This window comes from Anopheles aquasalis, chromosome 3 (assembly GCF_943734665.1).
Source record: "Anopheles aquasalis chromosome 3, idAnoAquaMG_Q_19, whole genome shotgun sequence".
NCBI classification, from domain to species: domain Eukaryota; kingdom Metazoa; phylum Arthropoda; class Insecta; order Diptera; family Culicidae; genus Anopheles; species Anopheles aquasalis.
Window position 1 is genome coordinate 61,525,867 of NC_064878.1, and position 20,610 is coordinate 61,546,476.

A 20,610-nucleotide genomic window follows, 5' to 3' on the forward strand; every position below is an offset into this window, starting at 1 on the left:
GTGGGTAAGCCGACCCGCCATCGCCAGCAGCAAAAGCTGCTGCATTTTATCATCGAGAATCGAAAAAACAGCCTCCAAAGCTCCCATCGAAACGAAATCTAAATTCTAAATACTTTTACCCCCGCTGCGCGATCAGTAGATTCGCGCTGCGAGTCCGATGGAGTAAACCGAAAGTGATGAGAAAACGCAGAAAGTGAATTGGCCAGCAGCGCGTAGGCTTGCGGGCTCTCTGCGCGATGATGGCATCACACTACCACGCACAGCGCCATCGGCCACAGATCGCAGATCGGTTTGCCGTAGCCGGCCGAACTCGTTTGTGCGCAGTGATGGGTGTAAAGGAGAGGGTGGCTAGCTGGCTGGCTGGCTAGCTGGTTGCTTAAAACCGAAGCCAAACTCGTTCCACCGCATCAGTGCTCGTCGGTGCGCCGATTCGAACGCGACGATCTTAGCGACCAGTCAATCGAAAATACGCGTGCGTGTTCCGTGCGTGCGTGCGTGCGTGCGTGCGAGGTACCCTTCCTTTCCCGTTGGCCAACATAGTCCACTTCCTTGGAGGTCATCAATCGAGCAAGCGAGCTGCGATCGGAACGGAACGATCGAGCGAAAGGCATTGTCAAGGCAAGTTGTTTCCCGTTGCAGCACCTAAAAGGATGGCCATTCCGTGGCCCAAAGTGGTGGTGTGAGTGTGTGCGTTCTGCGGTGGCTCAAAAGATCAAAGTGAATATTTAAAGAGGAACCTTCCAACCCATCCTAGCTGGTGATGTTGCTGCCCTGTTGCGCTGTTACGCTTCATCGCGGTCAGTCGATGCAGTGAAGCGAAAGTGAATTTCTATCTTGTTGACATTGTCCGGACCATGGTAAACCAGCGATGGCCCAAGGGACCCCCCCCCCCCCGAAAGAGACACACATACACACAGGGCGGATGCCGATGCTGGGTGCATTGGGTGTGAAATTGTTGTGAACCCGTCGGGTTGTTTGCTATGCACAAGATGTACTAATGCCATAGCCTCAGGTTGCTGCTGGCGTTCCAGCGAACGGAAACTAGTTTGGTTTGCTTCCGGCATTGCCACCGTTTGGGACTGTTAAAGAGGGTCACCACCACGCCATGCCATTTGCTTGTGGGTGACGATGACAGTAACACGTCCCGGGCGATGACATAATATACGTCGTTGCGTCCTGTTCGTTGCTGCTGCTGCTGCTGCACACGAAGACACACGCAAAAGCCACACTCGGCAGAAAGCAAAATCTGACAAGATGGAGCACTCTATCTCTCTTTCTGCTGGTCCATTTAGCGTCAGGAAACGGTAAACGCCCACAGCAACCAAGTGTCAAGGTGCAACTTCTAGTAGTAACAGCAGCACATCTAGTTTGCATTGCCTTCTTGATGTGTGTCGTATAGAGAAAGAGAGAAAAGCCAAGAACAATACACCACACGCCATGACAACAACAGGCGCGTAGTAGTAGCAACATCAAATCCACACCGCATCTCAACTACCGCAGCCATAGCTCTATTATTATCATCGCTCACAATCTCACACAAAGCCTACTGCGTCGGCAGAAAAAGGACATTCTGGCGTGACAAATGCAACCGGGCGTATCACATTTCCGTATCGCACTCGGCTTTATGGCGTCCGGGCCAGGTGCAGCCATGGCAGCAGTAATAGCTGTAGGCCGGTGACAGCCGAGAGTGGCGGAGTATATCTGTATAGTATGCCATGAAGACGCAAGGCTTCTTGCAGCAGCAGCAGCAGCAGCAGCAGCAGCAGCGGCAAGTGAACCGCAAAGGAGGCGACCGAGTTTTTGTTTGTTACCGGTTTCTATTGTGCCGCATTGTGTCACCGATGAGAGGGAGAAAGGAGGGGGTATTGTGGAATTTATCACATGAAATGGATGGGTTAGGCGTGAACACACGCTTGGGTGCTGTGGTTTACTTTTGAGGACCGATTTCATTGTAGTAATTGAGCCAAGCGAAATGAACTGCCCGCGTGTGTGGCTATGTCTTTCTATTACGCCACACTTAGATTAGTTAGATGGCCCCGTTTTTGGCCTCCTCAAAACCTGAAACCTCTACGAGCACGAGACATAACGGTGGCACTGACTGAAGGCCAACTGCTGGAACCTCGCTAAGCCACGTCACGAACAGACCATAGCAGGCGTAGCAAAGAGTTTTTTTGGGGAGGTGGTGGTCTGGCAGACCTTCCTCGGCGTGACACCGAACAAATCTTGATGCGGGCCAAACGCTGAGTGTCCTGGACACATGACCTGGGGTACAGCAGCACCAAACTGAACCGCCACCAGGAGATCTGTATGCATTCACCATGCTTAAAAACCACGCGGTCAAAAAACCACGTTAACCTCGACATCGCCAACACGCTGCTGGTAAGGTCATTCCCAAGGGGGTGGGTATACTGCTCAGCATCCGCTCCCTCCACCGGTAGTTCGATTTCTACACCCGTTCAGCTCGTTCTCTAGCAAACTAACGCCCAACTTGAAGTCGACTGTGCCATAGTTTTGAGAGTTGAAGCATTTAACTTTGAAACTTCACGACCGTGCACCTTCACACCTTACCTCATTTCGGTTTTAGCACTCGGTTTCACTTTAAGGCACATTAATTCTCGCTAGTTTGCCAGTAATTTTCTCCGACTCGGCTCTATTGTTCTTGGACATTGGGCGTACCATTTAGGTCGCACCTTGCCGCTAGCACCGTCTGACATTATCTTGTTCTCCATCTTAAACTCTCGTTAACTGGAAAATGGTGGTGCACCTTCGAAGAAAATCATCGCTGAAACTGGGTAGGTGAAGCGAGATGGACTCTTGCAGCGCCATGGTTAGCCTTCATTACGAAATGAAAGGAAAGGGCAGCGCCGCGGGGTTCCGAAGGAAACGAAAGAAAAACTTTGCATAATAATGCTTCCGCGGTATGGGCTGCGCTTAATCAGGGATGAAACCGATGAATTCGCGGTAGCATAAATTTGCACAAAGTGTGTAATTATGCTGACCACCACCGGAGGCGGCCACCATAGTCTTTCATTTTCCCCAAAATGAATGCAGCCCACTGCGGCCAAACCAACGGCAGCCCAGCAGCATCGTAGTGTAACGAAAACAAGCACCTACGCCGGACTAATACTGCTCGTTGCACGCAAATACCGCTTACATACGCTCGGTTGAAGTGGCTGACTGGCGCATGTATGCAAATGCAAACCACTCGAAGCACCAATTTTGCCGGGGATGCATTTTCGGCATTTTCCAATTTCCAGCGGTACACACAAGTTGCCACTTTCTATTGCCACTCGGTTACGGTTAAATTCGGTACCGAAGTGTTGCTCTACGGATTGCGCGAGCGAGCTTTTGCGGGGAAGCTAAGGGATCACCTGTACCAGGAATTCGAAGCGAACCGTTCTGGCGCAGGCATGGAAGAAGTTGAGTACTTTTTGGAATGGATATCTGCAAAACCGTAGATGCATCGGTACCCAACTCACTGTCCAAATGCGGGACACTTCATCCTCAAGAGTAGAGCATACTGGGAATTCATTTCCACCAAATTTCCATTTGGATCTGTGTGCGTTGCAATGTGAACGCTGCAGCGGCAACAACAACTGTGGTCACACATTGACGGTTGATTAATAATTAACGAAGCGTCCTCCAGCCCCAAACCCAGGACTGTCCGGTTTCTGGTATATCCTCGTCTCAGCATAGAGGATAGCTAGAGGATCGAGCAAATTTCTGGACTTTTTTTCTTACTACACCTGCTTGGTTTTGATTTTTTCTTCACGTCTAGTGCGCAATCGAGAAACCCTCCTACGTCGGCACACAAATCCGTCCAGTCACGGGGTCCGGTGCTTAATCACATCATGACGAATCACCGCCAGGGCAAGAGGATTATGTCCTGGCTATTGGCCAGGGCTTATTAATTTTTAACACAAAGGTTTCCTCACAAACACAAAGACACAAAACAGGCAAAGATAGCATTGCACTAGTGGATCATAAAACGAAAAAGAAGTCGTCCTTGCCACGGTGATGCAGACGTTGAATGGCCGACGTTGGCTGAATGCTTCGGGCAAAAATCTTCCCCCGCAATGTTTATACACAGCAAAGGACCGGCTGGGATTCCTTTTTCCAAAGTTAGAAACGAGCGTATTCTTAGACGCTGGGTAAGGAACGTGCGTGGTTCTTGGTGTGGTTAGTGGAGAACCAACAGTAAACCCATAATGAATTAGTGGTCTCAGCGGTTCGACACGGTTTCGGGCATATGTATAAAACATAATGTTCTGCTTCACAAAATGAAACTCCGGCGTCCGGGAACTCTGAGCGAGGAGCCGGTGGGAGGGGATACCAAAAAGGATCCTTTTCGTCATCCCGTCAACCATCATAAGCCATCCATCTCATCACCGTGGAAAACTGGGAAAATGAAATTCTCCTGCCAGGTGGAGCGGTTATTTGGGACGGATTTGGTCAGCATCCAGCAGGCGGCCAATAGGAAGGGGAGATAGAGAGTGAGAGAGAGAGAGAGTGAAACCAGGCGCATGAATGGTCCTAGAAACGGCGCAGCCGAGTCCTTATCGGATCAATCGGCTGTTCAATAGCTGGAAAAGTTCGTTTCGCTGCTGCTGCTGTCGGTGGGTTGTCATAAAAGAAGAACGATACCGGTTTTCGGGGACAGCTGACAGCTGACGCTGCTCATGTCCCTCTAGCAGGGGCCAATTAATACTCATTCATGGGCATCGATGCTTGGATCCTTTTCCAAAACGGCGTACACCATGTCCGGGGGGTGGCTGCACTCTGCAAAATGGTATTTTAATTTAGGTTTAGGCTCGTTCGTCGTTGCGCATCGTCTGCTTATCGTACATCGCATAGCTGGAGCATATTAACAAAGAACGTTTCGGTTTCGGACATATCGTTGCAGGTGCGGTCATAGGAATTCCCGTCCTGTTACGATGAGACGGTACGATTGCAGAAAAGTGGCCACAGTGGCCGGACTGCTGCTGGTTCTATCTGTGCTAACCGGACCAGTCGGGAGTCATACGCCGTTCAAGAACCGTCAGCATGGTTCATTCACTCGTGGAGCGGCCGGTGACGGTGGCGCCGGAGGCGGTGTTGTTGGAGCAATACGCGAGCGCGAACGGGAACGTGAACAGGAACGCCTGGCGACACCGTACATCGCACCACTGGCCGGATTGGAGGTGAACGGTAAGCGTGCGGCCAACGATTTCATCGACGACGTCGGCAAAAACACGTTCGATACCGTGTACCACTGGAAGGTGATTGACTTCGCATACCCTAACCAGCAGCTGCGCAACAATGCCATCCGTACGCGGTAAGATAGACCCCCGGTGGTGGTGAGGAACTGGGTGGGAGGCCAACTATTCATCTCTCATCATTCTGCTTTCAGTGAGTTCATTCCGGAGAACAATCTGCCGCTCGGTGTGGACCGCTACCGTGATCGTCTGTTCGTGACGACACCCCGGTGGAATCCGGGTGTACCGGCGACCCTGTCCTATCTACCGCTGCCCGCCACCGATCGCAGCCTACCGTTGAAACCCTATCCGGACTGGAGCTACCACAGCTCGACCCGCAATCCGGACTGTTCGAAGATGATGTCTGTTTATCGGATCCAGGTGGACGAGTGTGACCGGCTGTGGGTGTTGGATGCGGGCGTCATCGAAACACTGACCAACCTGCAACAGATCTGTCCACCCAAGATCATGGCATTCGATCTGCAGAGCGATGAGCTGCTGTTCACGTACGTGCTGCCGGAGGAACAGGTGAAGGAAGATTCGCTCCACACCAACCTGGTGGTGGACATACGCGAGGGCCAGTGCGAGGATGCGTTTGCTTACGTCGCGGACGTGTGGCGCAACGGTATCACCGTGTTCGATATGCGCAAGTTCAAGAGCTGGCGTACGACGAACTATCTGTACAACCCGAACCCACTGGCCAGTGACTACAACTACCAGGAGCTGAACTTCCAGTGGTCGGACGGTGTGTTTGGGATGTCACTTGCGCCGGTCCATCGTTCCGGTGACCGCATGCTGCTGTTCCATCCGATGTCCAGCTTCATGGAGTTCCAGGTGCCAACGTCGGTGCTACAGAACGAAACCATCTGGGAGGGTTTCGGGCTCGCCAAGGCTTTCCAGCCCGTCGGTACGCGTGGCCGGCTAGGACAATCGTCGACGTCGGGTGTGGCCAAGAACAATGTACAGTTCTTCACGCTGGTGCAGCAGTCGGGCGTTGGATGTTGGGATCTGGGCAAACCGTACAATCGGAACAACCTGGGCGTGGTGGAGAAGAACATCCAGAAGCTGACCTTCCCCAACGATCTGAAGCTCGACCGGGAACCGCAGCAATCGGTGTGGGTTATGAGCAACAAGCTGCCGGTTTTCCTGTACGATAAGCTCGACTACACCCAGACCAACTTCCGTGTGCTGATGGCGGACGTGCGTAAGGCCATCGAGGGTACGGTGTGTGATCCGCGGGTGGCACCCAGTTTGGCCTTTGACGCCGGTCAGCTCGAGTGTGAGCTGGAGTTGTAGAAGGCGGTTATTGTCAGCTGCAGTTTTCTGTTCGTCTGTTTCTTTCCTACCACCTGATTTCTGGCTCCCGGCGTGCCAAACTACTTGTATGGTTCTTTTCGTTTTGGCTGCAGTTTAGATTTTGTCGCCGCCATTTTATGTAACCAAGCGCCATCGGGAGTGTATTAAATAAGAAGTACGCGTTGACCACAAAACTACAACACCAGTGCGCTGGATTGGCGATTGACTAATAAATTCTCGTTCGTAAGGATTACTCGAGTCAACTCTGAACCTGGAGCTCTGTTTTTTTTTTCACCAAACGGAGATGATGATGGGAACCCTTATCTGCCCTTATTCAGCAATCAGGATTGTGGTTTCCCCTGTACCGAAAGAGTTGCACAAGTGCCAGCAAGAGCACCACCACCGTCGTAATGGCTTCATCGAGAAGGGGATTGTTTTTGTTCGTTGCAAGGATTTCCGGTAGGATTTGGCTTCGCTAAGCTTCGAACTCGTTACTCCATCACACAAGGGAGTTGTTTTGAATCTTTATCCTTCATATTCTACGAGCGAGCACCGAGGGTGGTTACGGGTTCACCGTCATACCGTTTCTATTACACTTGTTGCACCGCTAGTCCCGGTTGTTAATCACTTGCCTTCCGCATTGGCCCGCATGGACGGGTGGCAGGATTGTAAAATTCATCTCAGTCCCGTCCTCAATAAGAACCGTAGCCGAGCCGTTAGCATCGTTCTGTAGAGAAACTGGAGCGAATGGTGGCCGGATTATGTGAATAGTTGCACGGCGAGGGAACGAACTATGAAACGAACTGTTTGAGCTCCAACTCGTTCCCTTGCCCTTTTGCCATTATTGTTGAAGCTGCGCGATCGAAAGCGACCTTGCTGGTGTGCAGTTCGTCAATATAGCTATCGTCGCTGCTCGTTCGTGATTCCGTAAAATATGCTTGGAGTATGCTTTCGCGAGAATGCCAGCCGCTTGCTCCCTTTATGTGCTCCCTCGACCGAGTAGAACATTGCTGCGAGACGAATCGGAAAGATTGACCAAAATTGAATTCCGGATATTGAGCTGATGGATGGAACAGCAACCATTGTTGGCTGCTGCTGCTCCTGCTTTGAGGATCGTTGGAAACGACGACACAGATAGGATTTCATAAAAAAAATAATAATTCCAAACTATTCAATCAAGCTTCAGTTCCGTTGAGCTGACATAATTTACTTGACGATATTCTGTGGCTGGCCAGACATCGCGAACGGCACCCAGTTGGTTTCCATTTTTGTCATCCGCGATTTGATGGTGGCAGCTGTCGAACGTGCTCACTGGAAGATGTTTCTCTCTTGGGAAACTCTCCGTTCGATTGAACAAGAATGCTGAACTAATCTCCAACTATATCGTTGGCAACTCTCTCTGGGAGGTACAATCAAATCACATAATTGCTTCAAATTATATCCCCAAGCCACACAGGATAAGACGCAAGCTGCAGGAAAGGCTGGAAAATTAGATAAGAGCCAATTAAACTTGGCAAATGGCAGCGAAACGATCTTAGTACCTGGTATCTTGCGACAGTACCGCAAAAGCAGCGTCTTTCGACGCATCCAAAAGCAGGCAGTATCATAAGCTGCTGAGAACAGATTTGTCACAAACTAAGAACGAACGTGTTAGTCTGATATCCAACGACCGACGGATGAAAGAAGGTACGATGACATTTTGACAATCTAGTCAACCATTTCAAGGTGGTTGCTACTAATTCGATCAAAGGATCACACTGTGTAGTGGTTGAACAGAAAGGCGTCTTTTATGAACTGGAAACATATCACACCTTCCGTTGCCAGTATGCGGGGTACCATTAGTGGTCGTTAGCACAAGGACAAGGATTTTGATCGTCCCTATTTTCGGCTCAGTCTTACCGAGACACGGCGGTGACAGCAACAGATAATCAGTTTCCAGTTGGTTTACCATTTGCACCGGAAACTTCACACAGCAATACCCTGCAGCAAGTGCTTTCGTACCGGAAGGGACCGTGCAGGACATTTGACTAGTGGAGGCAAGGACGACAAGGCCACAAATGACGTAACCTCGCCAGAGAAGAACAAAGCGATTACTGGAATGGTCACAGTAACGACAAAAACAATTTTTTTTCTCCACCGTTATCACAATTTACCAGCAGTTGAAGGTTATCTATTTTCGAGGGAAAAACGTCCCATTGGAACCTGGAGCGAGCGTGAAATTCATTTTACATTCCGCCAAAAACCACTCCGACAGAGTTTGCTGGACTTTTTTTCTTTTGCTCCCATTGCTCCCTATTCCATAGAACTCGTACAATCGTCTACCTTGCGCAAATACGATAACGCCCAGGCCAACTTTACGCAATCATTGATTCCATGCGAATGTTTTGGGATGAAAATCTCTGAAATTATTACTCCCCGATACTTGACGGTACTCCAGGAATGAGTGCAGCGGCTCGAGGGAGTTGGTGGGATTCTGGTGAACGCGGATAGCAAAATACACATCGAAACAATAATCAAAATTAATGTTCTCTTATCTAGGGGGCGGGTGGTGTGGTTGTGGATGGATTCGAAGGACGTTGCCATATCGTGCCAATATGCCAGCCAGCACACAAAGCATCACGTCGGTTCATGAAGGCCACTTTATGGGCTCGAACGTAGGAGGATCTCGTTCTGCACGATATGTGTTGCTTCTCCCGGGAACACGGGAGTCAAACTGAACATCTCGTTCGTAAGAATGGTGAATGAAATTGATCGATTTCAACGAGTGCGCTCTTGGCTCGGGAGCAATTCTGGCAAAAATAACAAACATGTGCCAGCTTTTGCATGTAAGTACTTCGAGCTGCGAGAAGTAATACGCCATTTGCACCACTCGTCGAATAGCAAGGCAAGGTCGGTGCTCGAACAAATGACTAATGATGAATTGACCCGACTTGGTGAGAGAAGCACGAATTCTTAGTAATGTTATCAAGAGCAGTACGAGAACTTTCCATTCGATTTCCTCCTGTGGGAGGTGAGCATACGAAGAAGGTTACAAGGCCCCTCCAGCATGTCAGAATGTACTAGTTGAAGAAAAAAGCTTTTACAAACAGACAATTACTGACCACCTGAGCGTTTCCGATGATGGAGTGATAGAGAATGGCTACCTACTACTACGGAGCTACTGAACACCACGAAAACAACCTTGTTTTCCCGGAGGAGAAATTGAACGAATAGTTCGGAGCATGTCTCCGGATGCTGGGTCGCAACAAGCACCATTGGCAGAACATTCTCCCCACTGCCTATGTTGTCGAGTTCTCCAACCGAGCGAACGGCCATTCTGCTGCCGTTGAGGTTTCGACATAGACCGTATGCGGCACCGAACAGTGCCAAGTGTTTGTCTGTGAGAGAGCATGTGGGCTTTTTGTGGACACAGTCGTATGGTCAGGATGCTGTATGTTTGCCTCCGATATGCACGTGTTGCGCATTGAACCTTTTCACTCTGTGTGAATTCGTTTTTCTTGGACGCAGCAGCCCACGCTGGGTCCTCTAATGTGACAGAGAACTCGACTCCCTGTCCCTTCGCTGTAGGCAGTCCCCACTAATTGCTCCATTAAAGCTCCGTTTAATGCACTGTTATAAGTGTTACACGATAAATGGCCACAGTCCGGCGGATCGTACGTGTTTTTCGGTGGATATTCATATTTTATATGTTCGATACATGCTTTATGTTCCTTTTTACTGTGTAAATATATATTCTCACATTTGTTGTTGTCCTCGCATGGAGCGTGTAGTACACTTTAATGGCGCGATAACGCGAGCACCGTTTACTTTAATCGCATCGCGAATACTGAGAAATAGCGAACAGACACGTCTGCATCTCACGAAAAGCAAATCCTAGCAACCGTTAAGCTGGCAGGAGTCGAACTTCGATAAGACAACAATATCCAACTGAAGTTCTGCTTCGTTCTACAATGAATTCTTTCCACGGGAAGGGAGTGGGTGAGATCATCGTATCAGATCGCAGAAACAAAAAAAGGGAAATTGTTATAGAACTTTTTTAATCAGAAGAGTCCTCACAACTCTCACCGCTAAGCTGTGCTCGTCAACAAAACCTCACGCTGAGTGAAGGGCTTTGAAGGGGGCTAAAGAAGTCGAAATGGGCAGGGCGATGCAACGCGGATCAAAACACAATTAGTGTGGCATTAAGATGCAGCGCTGGTAAAGCAGCTGATAAAACAAAAAGGTTCGAAGCGTTCGAGACGATAGCGAGTGGTAATTTGCGCCGGCCGCAAAAAAGAAGCACAATCGATAAAACTCGTATTACCACGACTACCCGGTACGAAAAAAGGGGGTTTATGAGTTGGAGGATGTAAAATATGCTGCGCAAAGAACACCAACAAAAACAATCAGCAACTTTCGTCCAATTACACCAGGAGAACAGTGGCTTCTGCAGGGGTCGAGCTTCTGCTCAAAACATTTCCAAATGCCAACCACAAATCGCAAAGGTCAGGGAAGATGCGGCAAAACCTTCATTCTCCAAAACGCTAGAATTGATCGAAAAACAATCTCGCCCTGTACCGAATACCATTAACAACAGTGCTCAGTGCAGCAGCTCCTTCAATCAACGCCAACACAACATCAAACGACCGATAATGCCGGTGCGAACGAAACCAATATGTTAACTGGTTTCTCATCTGTCTCCCCAGTGGGACGCCAACGATCGTTAGTGCATGTTTGAGGGTAAAGCGTTAACGATGGGCACACACCAACGCGAACGTATCCGTAGTGCTACGGCACACAAGACACGTGCAGACGGTGCAGTCAAAGTAACCTTTGATGTTTAAGTAACTACGTAATGCACACACAGAGATACTAAGAAGGATGCCATGCATTTCCCGTAGTCCTGGCAATCGGGGATTTAAAGGAGAGACTTCTCAAAACATATCCTTTATCCCTTTGCTCCAGCAACACGTAGCTCGACAGGATCACACTAAAAAAACATCTGTGACATTCAAAACTCTTTTCCTTTAAATCCTGCCCCCACTACCGCCAACACGAAGCGGGTGAACGAGATCATGCTTAGGCCAGCATGATGTGTTTTTTTTGCACCCCGCATTTTGTGCCAAAAAATCATTTAAAACTTCTCCATCTCCCACACATCAAACGGTGCCTGCTGCTGAGCCAGCATCACATACCAGCCGTCGCCTGTCAACACACTCCCTCAGAGACCGTGAATGGCTTTAAATATCTTATGAGATGAATGAATCGCTTGGTCTGGTGGGCATGCGGTTAGGCCGGGTTTGACAGTGAAAGCAGCAAAGGGCGCACAAAATCCTTCGCCCAACCCCCAAGACAGACTGTGACGGCAGCAACAATGGTGGACTGAGAAGATGTTTGGTGGTGGTGGTGATGATGATGAGTGAGTTTGGCAGGAGCAAATTATGAAAAGCAATCGTTACCCTCTACGGCACCGGCATCCTGCACAGACCAATTTCGAAGGCAGTTATGCGCTTTCTGGTGCTTTCTGGTGTCACAACGAGCAACAGGAAATGGACTCCTGTGTCGCTCCTCTCGCGTGATATATCGGTGCTTCAGGGAAGGGGAGAAGAGAAGATACATGACGTAGGTGGAAACGGAAGCACGGGATCGTAACTTTCCCCGAAATTGAGCACGCATCAAACAGCAAACCATGTTCAACGATGCGGAAGCAACCACAAAGAGACACACAGGCGACGGCGTCATTATAAAACATTCTCTCCCGATTCAACCTGCCTGCCTCGATTGCGGCCCAACAACATGAGGGCTCACATCTGTTTGAGTCAATTTATGATCCTTCCCCAGCAAGTAAGCGTCGCATAATCATGCTGCAATGGATGTTCGAGGTGGTGCGCACTTTCATAAATCAGCGAGCGAGAATTAGTTTGCTGTCAACTCCGGCGCCTCGCGAGTTTAAAGCTGTTTAGAACCATCAAACCATCCATCAGCAATTTACGATGGGCCCGCGTGTCACCGAACTGTCCAACTCCATTCTGTCCTGTGTCCATTTGTAACTTTCATTTGTAACAGCCTGGCGTCCTTCGAGAATGCTATAAACAGGAAACTGCCACGGAGGAACCGCGAAGTGGTTTCCGGGAATCGAACAAGCACGAGAAAATTTCCGGGATGACTACGGCATATTTCTAGAGATACTCTGTGTCTCTCTCTCCCCCTGATTGGCCAACTTCTATGCTTCACATGGACACATCCGATCCGGGCGGACGAAAATGGGTGAAAGCCTCCAAATACTTGTCAAAAGGCCTCACTCACGTGCGAGCTGCCAAAAGTGCACCCAACTTGAAACAATAGGCCTCCCGTTTGCCCTGAAGGAGGACGAACCGAGGATGTGGATACAAAGTCACACAGCCAAGGTCCGTCTTCTATCATTTTCGTATTTTATTTTTTTTTTTGGTAACATTCAGCTGCCACTAGTTCCTTCCGCTACTGCCTAAGAAGCTGACAGCTAAAGATGACGAAGGATGGGGAGGAGTAGAGGAAGAGGAGCGGGAAGATAACTAACGAACCATTATGGGAATGGTAAGGCTCATGACACGTCCACTCGAATCTACTTCCTCTTGGCTGGAGGGTAAAATGTTGACACATGACTTGCTGATGCTTTTGATGAAGAAGCTGCAGTACTCCCTTCGCTTAGAACACGAAGGACTCCCGGGGCACCCACGGCTAGACACTCGAGTTGTCACTTCGCCAGCATATCATATCCTGTGCGGTACCGTTTGCCAACATTGGGCTAGGTGTTAGTTGTGTCAAGGGGTAAGCACATACTCAGCATAAATCCAATCCAGGACCACATTGTCCACAGCATCAACCGCCGGAGGCACGTACCTTCCTTTACAGCACGATGCCAGTGGCTGGGGCGGTGGATTGCAAGACGCAATTGATCGATAGCTAGTCGATCCAGGTGCAGCCAGTTGGTGAGTCTTACGTCCACATAAGCCCGGAAAAGTGGGGGAGATAAAAGGATTTGACCTTTGCGCTACGATAGAATCCGTGTTTGATCCTGCGGTGCTTTTGTGCCGGAGAGAAGTCTCCCGAAGAAAAGATCGTCGTCGTCGTCGCCGCCGCTAGTGCCAAACATGAATCACAAGACTAGACACAAATCCAGGCACGCAGGTGTGTTTACATACGGCCACTCTGCAGACGTTCGCAGTTATTCATCACACGCCGTTCAATCCAATCGACACACATACACATGCTACACTACACCCCTACTACCTCACCAAAAAAAAAAGGTCTGAGGGTCTTGACTTGCGACTTTTTAGGGGAAATCTTGGGACGTGGCTTGGGATAGACAGAAAAAAACGGACCAAATGCTCAAGTGGAACACGTGAACAAACACATACACTGGAATTGGTGTGGGCTTTAAACGTCACACACTAGTTTAGCTAACGTAACATAGACCACCCCGAGCGAACATACCAGTTATAATGTATGTGCAGAACCACAACACTTCAGAGCGAGCACACTTCGAGTTAAAGTAAACCGCAGTAAACCGTCACTTTTTGAATAGCGAGCGTGTGGCTCACTGATCCATAAGAACGAACCGCGAACCAACACGAAACCACAACACCGACCTCGAGACACGAGTACCCGAGAGCTCGAGGAATGCTGAATGCTATCCAGGATCCGTGTCCGTCTCCGATATCCTTGCGCGACGAACGGTGACTGCGAACTGAATGAATTCTGCCAACCATCAGCGAATATCTATCCAGCGAGCCGCAGCCTCTGTTGCTGAAGAGCCGCTGTTGCTACTGGCTGCCATCGGGAGGTGGGCCGGTGGGGGTGTGCAAGTTTTTCCAGCGAGTTTCCCACCGGAGGAGCGTCGACAGCAACAAGCGGCTGGTGTTGGAGCGAGTGAGTTGCATGCGAAGAGCGAGAGAGAGAGAGAGAGAGAGAGAGAGAGAGAGAGAGAGACAGCAAGCCGAAGCTTTTCGGCTACGAAATGAAGGAAACCCTTATTAATGAAAGATGCGCGCGAGAAAGAGAGAGAAAGTTACAGATGGAGAGAGAGAAAGAGAGAAAGAGAGAAGCACAGAAAGAGGCAGAATTACACTAAGAACATCGTCCTAAGATGTTCGCTTTTCCTTTCCCGCTCTCTATCTCACTCATCGTGCGATCCTTTCCATTGGAATTCAGCTTCCTCTTTCTCCATCTGCTTCTGTATCTTTCTTCTCCAAGAAGATGCTATCAGCGCACAGGAGTACACATTGGTACGATCCTTTTGGACCATTGTTTTCCATTCAAACAACCCAATTCCCATGCCGACCGCAGTGCCGATGGACTCCACGTTCCACGGGGTAGGAAAAACGTTAAGGAGGCTAGGCTCCCATTTTACTACACCGGGGTCGCTGGGCTCTGCTCTCTGCTTTCGCCGACGTTGGCAGGTTTTTGGGACCCTTCCGGTAGCGATCGGTTTAAGCCAGAAGAACCCTCGAAAAAAACCTGGAGCACCTGCAGGTCGGTCGAATAACTGATTCGCCGTGTACCCTTCATCGCATTCATCGATTGCGACAGGATTCGAATTGAATAGAATGATGATGAAGGGCTCGGCCCTTCGACACCGTCGTCATCGAAAGCAACAAGCGCTCCGTATCAACGGACCGGGACCATAAGCCGTAACAAACCAACGGTATGTGCGCGAGCATTATGGCGGTTGTACGGTACAGCACCTGTGCTTCCCAATGAAATGCCTCCTTTGGGGTCCACCCCAATGCTCTCCGCTTAACTCCAGGGAGCCAGGAGTCATGCGATTCAGGGGATTCCGGGGGTACGATTCGGGATGGGATGAAGAAAGGCGAAAGGGCTGACGAAGGAATTCCTAGTCAATGTCAAGGATATCGGTTGCCTCTGGGTGCACACGTGTATCTGTGTGTTTTCTAGGGTAGGGTGTGTCTTTGTGTTTTGGGCGTGTGGCATTCCCTTCCAAAAACTTTTCGGTAGAGGCGCTAGCATCGGAAGCCCGCGGTGCCGATAGAGCCGTGCATCATACGGCTACGATCAGAGAAGATCGCAACAATGATAGAGCCACCACCAGAGACCGCCTCCTTTTGCCTCTACCTAGCGAGGGTGTTGGTTTGAGAAAATTAAATTTGGAATCAGCTGCAAACCACCCACCCTTTCTACCGGTAACCGGTCGCGGGCGGGTGTGCTACCACCAAGCCACGCACACGTGGATCACGAGAAGGATTCAAGAGATGGATTCCCCTTTCGCCCACAAACCCGGTTCGGTTTCTGCTGTCCGACAAATGCTAATTAACAAATTGGCCTACGAATTGGATCAACCTTCAAGTGTTCTGTTCCGAGCACCGGGTGCTTTTGCCAAACCACAGCTCAGGTGAAGTTAAAACCTGTACTTCTAACCAGTACACCACGGATAGTACCAACACCGGACAGTGATACGACGCCGACTCCAAAGTACATACCATCGGAGGTAGAGTACACCGGAATGATGGATCACACTGCGATAGATTGAAATGAAATGACATTCATTTATCGTGCGAATGGCAACTCAAACAAAACAGAACACGAAAGATCCTTCCACCGAACGAGCGGACGTGCCACGAAAAACCGCAAAAGAAAGAAGGCAGTTTTTGGAATGGGATACGCCGGATTAAGACAATCCCGTCCCGGCTGCTGGTGATGCCAGGAGTAAGACACATTTTAGTAAGCGGGGGAGGGCAATGGACCATTCTAATTCATTCCGTGCGAGTACGCACATTTTCTCTTCTCCCGAAACCGAAATTGCTGATAAGGGGCGGTGGTGGTGGCGGCCAAACGAATGATCCGGCGAAAAGGCCACAATCGAGAAAGTAAAATGACGGATTGGCGCCCACCGAAGCAGCATCCGAAAACAGCGCACCGGTGCTCAAGAAGAAAAAAAAAGGCTAATCAACAACAACGAAATGAAAGGTGTTGCGCTGTAATGTGAAGCCGGTTTTAACCGAAAAACCCACGCCAGAACGTTGCCATGGCGCCGGCAGGAAGACACACAGGGGCAAAAATTGGAAGTTGTGACTGTATGGCTCGTTACTGCCTTTTTGCTCAGTTACCGAGCAAAGCTACGGCTCGGTGTATGCGCCCCTTGCCTAACTTCTTGTTGTTGAACTTGCTCCGGAGTTCAGGCGAGCAATCTCGAGTTGTGCTTCGGAAGCCGGCGCGGATTCGGCGTTAATTCGATTTCACTCGCTGATTCGCGTTCTTCAACTGCTTGAAGAGTTCGGTTGCAGTTCGTTTGCTTCACGTTGAAGACCTGAGCGTGGAGGAGACGAGCGAAGCGGCGCTACGTAATGAAAAATGAAATAGTTCATCAAATTTCACTTAAAGTTCAGAAATGCGGGAATGCGCGAGGGCAAAAAGGGGCGGGAGGGGGTGGGGGGAGGGGGAATTCAACAGAGTCCAATGGCTCCTAATCGTCGTCGTCGTCGCTTACACAATGGATAGTTAAGGCGGAGCAAATGCATTTTAGGTAACGAAATTTTAATCAAAATTCAATCCATCGTGAGTAGCACACCCCCCCCCCCCCCCCCCCCCCCCAAAATCCTTAGCACATTCCCATGGTGGTAAATCATAAAATGGCAAAGCATCAATTTCATTTACAAATGTTCGCCACCATGAGTTGAGTGTGTATGTGGTCACTGAACACCCGGGGGAGCAGCGCGTGACGTAACGCCGGATTTTACACCTGAATTCTCTGCGAGTGACACTTTCGATTCCCGGTGGGTGCACCCCCAGGAGGTGAGTCCTTATGTAATTCCGGTAAGACACACACGTGTCTGTTCGTGAGAAAGCAAACCTTCTTTGTCCGTTTTCAAATGGATTTCTATCGAATCTATCGAACAGAGTGCGGTGTGCAGGACATCCGAGGTGCAGGACAACATCCCATCCCACGGCAATAGAGGGTGGGCGTCAGGCGAATGGCAGTTTTGCCATTACTTTTGACGATATCGATCCCAAACATGTTGCTTCGCGGTCCGCATCGAGAATATCGAGGTGGCGCGGACACGCTAGTCGCTTTTCGTCCGATACGATGGTCAGCTGGACAACAAGTTTGGCGTAACTCGATTAGAACGGGGGGCACCCGCCCGGAGAGAACAGAGGCGAGAATGCAAAAAGCAACGGGATGAGATTTTCGTGATGCTGATCAAACTTTAAAAGGCGAGGAAAGTATTCCCCGATACCGGGCAACCGGAAATGAAACTAACGCCCAACGCTGGTGGCATGTTCTTTGAGGGGAGGGCGGTTGAGCTCCTCAGTTTGCCGAAAAGAACTTTTGATGCGGCCAGATTGATTCGGCGTTAAGCATCCCGCAGAAAAGGGCCTCGTATCGGAGAGGGGTTTGATTACTTCTGCTGGCTGCTACCACGAAATGTTAGGACGTTGGTATTACCGACCATAAAAGGACTACTTTTCCTAGCTCGCCGGAAAACTTGCCAGCCGCAATCCAATCATGAAACTGATTATACCCGTAGTGAATCTGTCCCGTAGGAGAGTAATTCCCTTGTGGCAATTTATCGAAAAGGAGGACACAAAGTAAAAGGATCATGATCATGATACTAATCTGATTCCAGTGGAGTATACTGGTTTTCGGGGTAACCGCTGACGTTGCTTCGTAGCACTCGTTTTGGTGCAGCTGATGCATGTGGTCTACCACGTTTTTGATGGAGGCGCATTTTAAAAGCCGAAGGTCACTCCGTTACTAGCATGTACGGACGCGTGTAAGGTAAAATAGGGTTTTTATAAAAATGCCTTACAATATATCTGTAGTCTTTTAAACAGCCAGATTTTTTTTTAAATAAAATTTCATGCTACAGCCAACTAACCAGTTGTTGAATTGTCCCATTTCCCATGCTTTTGCGATAGCTTATGTTCTGCACCCTCTGAATCTCTATGGAATTTAGTACCAGAATTCTATAGAGTTTAACATTTTAATTCCCAGAGTTTTTAATCTGTTTCGTGGTCTACATTTTCAGCTTAAAATTTAGGAGAAAAAAAACCGTTAAAAAGGGCGCAATTTTCCAAGTGCATAAAACTGCACCCAATTTCCCCTTTGCATAAAACAAATCGTTTGCAATTAATGTGCGTTGCACACAACACACTCTGTTACTAGGGCGCAAGCTTGCTTGCTACGAATTTTCTCGCATGAAACCGTTGGGTGGCGAACACACGCGAGAAACCTTCTAGCACGATTACGCAGACGGTATGGGGTGTTCGGTATTTTTAAGCATCGAAGAGGAGAAAAAAAAACCGAGCTGCCCATCTCAAGCACTCGCTGTTCGCGTGGTGCACCGTGGTCATTGATCAATTACGGATCTCCTCTGCAACAAGACAGTACGGGGTCACCGTGGAAATGGTTCCATTACGAGCAGCACTTTCACCACAGCGGACGGCAGAAAGCATCGCGATTAACATTGTCACGTTTTGCTCTGTTTTCTGTGCTGTCTGTTGGTTTGAGAGGAAAAAAAGTAAATAAAAGTACATCGCGAGTCAAGTAACTGTTGGTTCCCTCGTTCCCATGGAGCTGCTCTGTCCTTGACCTTTTAGTTGCTGCTCCTTTTTTCCGTCGCTTCCCTCATTTCCCACAAATTGAAGTTAATTTATTTACCTAAGAACTTATAATTGAAATCATGCAATTACTTTAACCCGTTGTAAAGTGCCCACCTCTAGAGCGTCTACCAAACCCAACCGCTTCGTCAATATGGTATGAGGATGACACAATAAAGCTCGTACACGTTGCTGCTGCTGCTGTTGCATTTTTAATCATCCCGCTACCACGAAGGACTCTGGCGCGTGTGTGCTACTATGCTGTGTGCTAATGTGTGCTTAACACCGCGCGTCACCGTCGAGAAAACGGAACGGAAGGATCAAATCAGGGCCAATCCCGACCGAACTCCGATGGTTAGAGCTCCGACGATGTGCAGACACGACGCACATCGATGTAACCATGACGAATTGCTGCTATCCGTCCCGGTCTCACGACGATTGTACATGAAAGAGATGCAACGAAAACAACGCTCAGTATACGAACGCTCGCCGGCGGGTGGTCGTGCAACAGCTGATGGCATCGTTGGCACCGCCGGGTGAGCGTCAAATCCACCATCGAGGCATCGGACCCTCGATGCTTTATGTCTACGTCAATGTTCAGTTCCGAAGTTGCGACTGAGATTGAATTCAAATTTTAAACCACACACACTTGACCCTCTAGTGGGCCACTCTCGGCTACATATCGTCACCGTAGCTCGTAGCGTGTAGGCACGATCATTAAGACATCAGCCCGCGGGTTTGCGGGTGCGTCGCCAACCGATCACGTTCTCGTTTGAATGGAAATTTGATTAACAGCTTGTGAATTGAATTTGCTGCTCCGAAGCAGACTAGTTGGTACTGGCATGGTGTGGCTGGTGATAAGTTAGCGAGTACGTGACGTGACACTACGGTGCGCGAGCATTTAGAGCGGACCATCATGGAGTTGCTTGCATAGATTTGTGCAACTTTGTGATATTCTCACTATGGAAACACGAATGTTTCCATTATTTGCAAATCGTTATGCACATATCTTACCAAGGTTTTTTTTTTCTTCTTCGGAACGGAAGTAGGAACGTGTCGCTTTGAATGGGCAATCGAGCTTCAGTTATTCAAACGAAGGGAATCGGCATGTTCGACATCTCGGTGACGCGGCACAAAAACTGCCGCCCATGCCGCCCGAGTGGCACCAGCAAAATAGACAAAGGATAGACCGATGGAGTGTTCTCTTCTTTAAAAGGACAGAGAAATGATGTGTCATCCGAGGCCCGGTGGTCTTCGGCGGATGCCGCCCACCCCAGGGGGGAAATGATGTAATTTCTTGAGAGTGGTTTCACTGAGGTGATAACACGTTTGTTACCCTCGCTTCGAAAGGGACACACTTGAGTTGAACTGGAAATCAAAGAAGCAAAAGAAGAGAAAAGTCAACAGCAAGTACAAGTACGGGCTTGTTTGATCCCGATAAATCCGACGCCGCTGCCACCGGTGTTGACCGCCACCAAACCGGAACAGCGGCAAAAGTTGGGTGGAA

General features: G+C 49.3%; 2 protein-coding genes across 5 annotated transcripts in view; one reads left to right on the plus strand and one right to left on the minus strand.

Moving 5' to 3' along the window:
• Positions 1-20,610, minus strand: part of LOC126575372 (SAC3 domain-containing protein 1) — a 33,565-nt gene that overhangs the window by 2,313 nt on the left and 10,642 nt on the right. The window lies entirely within an intron of this gene.
• LOC126575369 (protein yellow-like) lies at positions 422-6,788 on the plus strand. Its single transcript, XM_050236028.1, has 3 exons — positions 422-618; positions 4,904-5,314; positions 5,390-6,788. Exons 2-3 carry the CDS (start codon positions 4,935-4,937, stop codon positions 6,528-6,530), a joined length of 1,521 nt encoding a protein of 506 aa, XP_050091985.1. The 5' UTR covers positions 422-618; positions 4,904-4,934; the 3' UTR covers positions 6,531-6,788.

Coding starts and splice junctions, on each gene's coding strand:
- LOC126575369 (XM_050236028.1), top strand. CDS start 4,935: ATGAGACGGTACGATTGCAGAAAAGTGGCCACAGTGGCCGGACTGCTG. Junction 5,315..5,389: donor AACAATGCCATCCGTACGCG/GTAAGATAGACC, acceptor TTCTGCTTTCAG/TGAGTTCATTCCGGAGAACA.